Below are 7,671 nucleotides of genomic sequence, written 5' to 3' on the forward strand. Positions count from 1 at the left end.
GGAGAGGAGAGGCGTTATGGGGGAGGGAGGGAGTGACTGAGAGTAGGGGAGAGGGAGGGAGAGGTGAGAAGAAGAGGGAGGGTGAAGCGGAGTGGGAGGGAGTGCTGAAGGATGAAGGGGAATGGAGGATGGGTAGGAAGAGGGATGGCGAAGCGCAGTTGGGGATGGTTGCCGTGACTCGCGTCACAACGGCGATCTCTGGCGTCACAACGGGAACACATCAGCCACGCCTGCGCAGTTGGGGGCTATGGGTGAGTGGTGGAATATTGCCTTGAGGGACGGGGCCAATGGGTCCGCACCTGGTCTAGTGATATGATAAAATTGAGAGGGAGAAGATGAAATCAGATGTGTCGTTATTACTGTTGAGTAAAGGTAACTACCGAGGCACAAGAGAGGAGCTGGTTAAAGTTGATTGAAAAGGGACCTTAGCAGGAATGATGGTGGAACAGCAATGGCAGGAGTTTCTGGGAGTAATTCGGAAGACACAGGATCTTTTCAAACCAAGCAGGAAAGACGATTCTAAGGGAAAAATGAGGCAACCGTGGCTGATAAAGGAAGTCAAAGTCAACATAAAACTAAAGGAGAAGGCAATATTGCAAAGATTAGTAGGAAGCTAGAGAATTGTGAAGCTTTTAAAAACCAACAGAAGGTAACTAAAAATACAATAAGAGGAGAAAACATGAAATATCAAGGTAAGCTAGCCAATAATATAAAATAGAATAGCAAATGTTTTTTCAGATATATAAAGAGTAAAAGAGAAGCAAGAGTGGACATTGGACCACTAGAAAACGACACAAGAGAAGCAGTATTGGGGAATTTTTAAAACTGACAAATTGAAATTTTTTTTGCGTCAGTCTTTACAGTGGTGACACCAGCAACGTGCCTAAATCTCAAGAGAGTCAGGGGCAGAATATAAAACCAGGGATGAAATGCAGATGCTTTATAAGGCACTGGTCAGACCACATTCGGAATATAGTGAGCAGTTTTGGCTCCATATCTGAGGAAAGATGTGCTGGCGTTGGAGAGGGTCCAGAGGAGGTTTATGAGAATAATCCTGGGGATGATTGGGTTAACGTATAATGTGAGTTTGATGGCACTATGCCTGAACTTGCTTGAGTTTAGAAGAATGAGGGGGCACTCGTTGAAACTTACTGAATAGTGAAAGGCTTAGTTAGAGTGGATGTGGAGAGGATGTTTCCAATAGTGGGGAGAGTCTTGGATCACAGGGCACAGCCTCGAATAAAAACATACCTTTCGAAAGGAGATGAGGAATTTCTTTAGTCGGACTGGTGAATCTGTGGAATTCATTACCACAGACAGCTATGGAGGCCAAGTCATTGGGTAGCCGAGATTGACAGGTTCTTAATTGATAAAGATGTCAAAGGTTATTAGGCAATGGTAGGATAATGGGGTTGACGGGGAAAGATAGATCAGCCATGATTGAATAGCAGAGCAGGCTTAATGGGCCGAATGGCCTATTTCTGCTCCTATGGCTTATGTAGTACAAAATGAGAAATCACATTTTTTTATTTGCATTTTCTGATTTAGGACAGCTATTTTGGGAGAGTGGCAAAGAACCCCATGAAAGAAAGATTAGACATTATAATGGATAAAAAGTAAAAGGCATACTTGTTAAAGGTACTTTTTCCAAAATGGAGGTGAACAGAACAGGAGGTAGACACAAAGTGCTGGAGTAACTCAGCGGGTCAGGCAGCATCTCTGGAGAGAAGGGATGGGTGGCGTTTCGGGTTGAGACCCTCCTTCAGGGTGAACAGAACGTAAAACTAAGTGAACGTAAAAATAAATTATTTATACAATTTGAAGGATCAAATATATAAAAGGTCAGTAACAAAAGCTGGATCTCCTGGACTTGATGACTCAGTGTACCCTCTTTCATTTAAAGAAGTGAAGGAATTGGAAATGTTGTAGTTATCATTTTCCAAAGCTGCCACTATTCAAGAATTATGCCATTGGCAATTCAAATCCATTGATATTCTGTTATTAACTGGTGGGAGAAAAAGTTTGTTAATTCAGCTGAGATTGTTGGTAAGTATTTGAAGCCCATCGTAGGTTAAAATTGTTGCATTGTTCTCACTTGCCTAGGTAGAGGGTACTGATATTGAATTCTGGTGTAAAACTATTGATTGCAAAAATCAAGGAGACGTTAAAGCAGCATTATGTTAAATTCTGTCAGTTTCCCAACTGGCAAGGTAGATTAGCATAGCTCACCTGTTGACTGAAGGCTTGATAAGTATTGATTGATTAAAGAGATGTTATACATTTCTGCTCGTGCTGCCTGCCAGTAGGAATAATGAACTGGGTTTGTTTTTAATTAGCATGTCAAAGTGTAAATTTCTTCATGGCCTTTTAACTGTTATTCGACTATGACATATGATTGTAGCTAAGTTTGTGTGCAGGAGTGAGAAGAAGAAAGGCATTAAATGTTTTTTGGACCCAACAAACAAATTGGCCAGTTGGGAAATTAGTGTAAAATGGTTGTGTTGCGAATCAAACAAGATGGCAGCAAAAGTTTTTTTTATAACTGTTGTGAAAGTGGACACAAACAATACAAGTTATTAACCATAGCCATAAAGAAAATGCTGGAAACATTCAGCAGGTTAGGCAGCATCCGTGGAAATGTCATCAATCAACCTTTCAGGTTTGGGAACCTTCGTCAGACTGAGCAAGAGAAAATATCATTAGTTTTCAGTAAGAGGAAGGGTATAAAGGAAATCCATTTGACAGACTGTAACGAAATAGATTAAAAGGTGCATTGACAAGCAGGTTATGATCTTATGTCTGTGTAATGTGTTGTTAATGCTTAGGTTGTGGGAAATGACAAGCAGTCCTGGCTATACAGATAGAATAGGAAAAACTGAACCAAAATGATGACAGATATTTCTGATAAAGTCGAATTCACTGGAGAAACAAAGAACTGCAGATGCTGGTTTACAAAAAAAAGACACAAAGTGCTGGATTAACTGGCTCCACACATGACCTTTAAACTTTGCACCACTCATCTTAAAGCTATGCTCTATAAACTGATCACCCTGCTATTGGAATGGTGTCATTAGCCTGGAAAAGGTGCAAAAATAATTTACTGGGATGTTACTTGGTCTGGAGGGTTTGAGTTATAAGGAGAGGCTCAATCACCTGGGTCTTTTTTCTCTGAAGTGTAGAAGGCAAAGGGTGATCACGTATAGATATAAATTCATGGGTATATAGATAAGGTGAATAGCCACGGAGATTTCCCCTAGGAGGGGAGTGAAAATCTAGTGGGCATGTTTAAAGTGAGAAAGGAAAGATTTAGAATGGACTTGAGAGGCACTTTTTCCACACAGGGTGGTGAATTTATTGAACAAACTGCCAGAGGAAGTGGTAGATATGGATATAATTACGACATTGTAAAAACACTGCGTCATGTACATGGAGAGGAAAGGTCTGAAGAGATATGGGCCAGGTACAGGCAAGTGGAACTATCTCAGTTAATCGACTGGGACGAGTTGGGGCAAAGGATCTGTTTACTCCATGACTCTAGGTACATTAATTATTCTATAGTTTGTATCTTACGTCAAGACAAGTAACATGAGTTTGTTTAACTTATGCAAGGAACCAAGTTAATAAAAGCTTATCATTCATAAAATATCTCAGTCAATGTTCAACCATATCTTGCAGGTAAACTGGTCAATATTCCTTTGGAACAGCTGCCTCTGCTTTTCAAAGCAGTCCTGCACTCATGTAAAGCCAACACAAGTAAAGAATGAGCCATCAGCCTGTGGCCCTTGAATTTTCCATGCCTTACTGCCTCAGGTGAAGAAGGAATACAGATGGGGAATAAAGTTGATCAAGGTTTGGAGAACAGGGAAAATGCTCAGATTGAGAGTGAAACCCTGTAACTCTGACAACAGCTATATTTTACTTTATCTATTTATTTCATGACAGAGTTGAATGTATGATCTTCAACGCAGTGCACATGCTTCTGTACAATGCAGTTAATGCATTTCCTTGCAGTTTACGGTATGTAGGGTGTTATTGTTACAGTATTGCCATTTTAGGTCTAGTTGAATATTTTATATTTTGGGGGGAGGGGGCTGAGAAAAGTTTTGTTTATTAAGACTACCTCAATAATGAGATGACTATTTGCGTCTCTCTCCATTTCAAATGCCTTAAGGCTATCACTAAAGTGGTCCATTCTGGCAAGCTGCTGCCTTGTTACAACAAATCGGTACTAACTGCAGTCAGATCGATTGTAAAATGTATTTGCCTCTATTTCCAGGCTTTGCAAGAGGGTTTATTGTTAAATTTTGATATGTGTTGTGTGAGCATCATTTTTGTATACAAATTCAGTTGGGATCCTGCAGAAGGATGGTGCAATAAAGTGCATCCAGGTGCTGCAACCAGGTTATTTACAAGCAGTGTTTTTGTTTTCTCTGAGGCAGTTACAGTTGACCTCTAATTGGAAAATATAATTAATTTCCTCTTAAGGCTCATACTTTATTAATATTCCATTTGATACTGATGCAGATGCTTAGAAAAAGTTTTGCCATCTTGGAATATTTACTGTAAACCAAAAAACCCTGCTCCACAATACAGGAATATTGACGGTGTTATATTATTAACACTGGCCCAGAGCAGACAGGATTGTCATGGTCAAAGATCAATGGGAGGTCCACCCATATGCTTCTAAAATAAAAACCAAAGATTTCGTAAACAGGCAATGGTAAATATATTTTAGGTTTATTGTGCATTGTTTCTTTAAAATTTCAAGCAGTTGTAAATTATTTGTAAGTCCTTGCCTAGGGATAACATTATACGGAGCTAAAATAAGTTATAAAGTTTTATTCTCATTTGACTTTTGGAAACGTGAAGTACAAGGCAGCATTGCTTTCCAAGGCACGTGCACCTAGATTTCTTCCCCGTCAACACCATTTTTTTGTGAGGATATTATCTTTATTTGACCTACCTTGCCCATGAGAAAGTAAAGTTGTGTTTTAGACATGGTAGCATAGACTAAATTAAATTGATCACAAAAGGGATCCAAGTGAGATGGGACTGTTTATGGGGAAAGATTGTTTGGCAAGCCTTTTTATCATTCTCAAGTCATTATCATGAAGATTCCTTTGTAATCTGGTTAACTAGAGTGTTCACCTGTTAGATGTTTAATATGGATGTAGGCAGAGGGAAGAAATGGATTTGTCTAGGAATACTTGCACAATTATGAAATTCAGAACTACAGTCTCTTTCCTGTAAATGATCAAGATATTGTACACTATTTTGTATACTATCATTATTTTATGTCAAAGACTCAGCATATGTCACTGAATTAATTGAAACTCAGTAACATGGCCAATTCCTCTCACAGTATCCAAATCCACTCATTGGTCCTTTAAGCTACATGCCTTGCTGAAAACTTTGATCATTACTGAAGTCAAACCTATTCTTTGAACCTCACCTTTCAGGCAACAATGATGCTCTATCCTGAACCTTCTTCGTTTTACAGTTCTACCTTCTAAGTCTACTCGTGGCTTGGTGGGAGAGTTATTTCAATATTGTTAAGTCATTGTTCCCTGTGATCTCAAAGGTTGCCAAGAACCTCTGAAATTTAACTTTAGTTCCACAAAATGGTCATACTTCGTGAGGGATTAACCTAATATAAACTTCTGTGAGTAATGCTGGGCAATGAATTGATTTACATTAATATTAAACAAAATAAAAATCTTAGTGCATTTACTTGCGGTAGATGGGAATTTTGTACGGTGATATTCATGGTTGCAGTTAACTTATTAAAGTTGTTTCCCATCGGTGGCCTGCTAACATAATTCCAAAATGTACATGCTTACAGTATACACTCCTCATGTGAAATAGATTCTATACGACCTATTTTACCTCAGATGGTCACGGAGGATTTGTAGGTGCCTTTTTACCTCAATTTTTATTTCCCCACTAGTTAAAACGAAACAAGAAAACCTTTTTGTATGAGGTATTCTTTCAGCTCCCTATCCTACTTTGTGATCACATTTATTCAATCATTCCTGCAAACAGACTCCAGATATGCTCAGTTTAAGGCAAGAGATTTATGCCATTTATCAAAATTCTGGACTCTATTCTGATAGAAAATAATGAATTGAATAAGCTATTGACATTTTTTTATAAAAAGCCTCACCTGTATAATCATTGAGTAAAAATTGGTCAAAACTGTTCATAAATTGGCATGGAAATGATTAGGGACAACAAAAAAGTTCACAAAATGCTCCAAGAATAGCTATAATGCTTTGAGCTTAATCTGCTTGAAAATTGACATACCTGAACTCTTAAATGCAGGCGTCTTCATCTTGATCGTCGTCACAAGTCTTTTATGGCTTGTTTTAAAACAGGGTAAAGTGAATGTGTTGTGTTGCATACGAAAATTACTCAGGTATTATGATGAAAGTAGATGAACTAGTTTTAGAATTAGATTTTTTTAACCACAAGTATCATTCTCTTTTAAATTGCAATTGAGGGGAAGGCTGGATTTTTTAAATCAGGGAATTGAAATTATTTTTTCGAAAAAACATGGATGATCTGAAACCAGTTTGTCTCTGCACAATTAAAAAAAAAAAAAGCAAGCTGAATGTTAATAGTTTTTTTTAAATAAATTTCCCAACAATGTGGGCAACATTTGCCAAGTAAGGGTTCAGAATTATTAGATGGTACTTTCCACTCAACACAATAATGGGTTTTGATCTTAATCACTTTTGTTAGATTTCCAATTTCTACCTAAAACTATTTGCAAGATGATTGTAAAATTTGATGTGGGTTCCAAGTAAGGCATCTTCCACAATTGGAGGTAGGGATAGTAAATCAGTTACAATTCAAATCATGAATCCTGCTTAATCTCAATGCTTTCAGCGCTGATCATGTAACTGTTCTTTGGCATTTTGTTCTTCCTTCCCAATCACAATGGAATCAGCTTGTGGAGGCAAAAAACAATTTGTGTACCCATTTCTAGTTGTTAATTATCAAACACTTGATCATTCTAAGAATTACTTGGTAAATGTTTAATACACATGTTTGAAAACAACCAGCCAGTAAATGTGAATTGATTGAAATGCAACCAAAACACAGTATATGGAACTAAAAGGACTTTGTATCACTGTGGAAACGCTTCAGAATGTACACAGCGAGGCAGCACAGTTAGTTTCCAGTTCCATATTTTCATCAATTCCTTCAAACATGATTGTCCAGACCTTCAAAGCAAAAGCCCTCCTTAAACTTGAAATCTATTTCTACCTTTTTGTTTTAATTATCTTTTACAAGTTTTTTTTGTGAATGTGGCTGAAAGTAAACCACAAATATTAATTATATACTTTTTTTAATTGAGTTAAAATTTCAAGTTTAGATGTTTGTGAAAATGTATCTCTTTCTCAGGATGATAAGCGGCAATCAGTCCTGCTGTGTAGCCAGGAGCAGGAAAGGGGGGGGGGAGGGGGGGGGAGGGTACATTGGTGTATAGTGAAACTATAGAAATAAGTAGTGTTTATAGAAGATGTTTAATCATAAATGACAAATAATGACTACAGCAGCATAAAGCCTAGGCTTTACTAAGGGTCATCACTGCCTTGCATGCAAAGCAGTTTGTAGCTCAGGGATCTATATTTAAACTAATGACCCATTGGAAAAACCAGCTTTATG

General features: G+C 37.9%; 1 protein-coding gene across 5 annotated transcripts in view; it reads left to right on the forward strand.

The window, feature by feature from the left end:
• LOC129711868 (nuclear receptor subfamily 6 group A member 1) overlaps positions 1-7,448 on the forward strand; it is a 244,501-nt gene extending 237,053 nt beyond the window's left edge. For all 5 annotated transcript variants that reach the window (XM_055659849.1, XM_055659848.1, XM_055659850.1 and 2 more), the window contains one exon: positions 3,676-7,448. In XM_055659849.1, the coding sequence (XP_055515824.1) occupies positions 3,676-3,764 (89 nt within the window). In that variant the 3' untranslated portion in view covers positions 3,765-7,448. The remainder of the gene's footprint in view (positions 1-3,675) is intronic.
• Positions 7,449-7,671: the final 223 nt, after the last annotated feature.

Source organism: Leucoraja erinacea, chromosome 31 (assembly GCF_028641065.1).
Source record: "Leucoraja erinacea ecotype New England chromosome 31, Leri_hhj_1, whole genome shotgun sequence".
In the NCBI taxonomy this organism is placed as follows: domain Eukaryota; kingdom Metazoa; phylum Chordata; class Chondrichthyes; order Rajiformes; family Rajidae; genus Leucoraja; species Leucoraja erinaceus.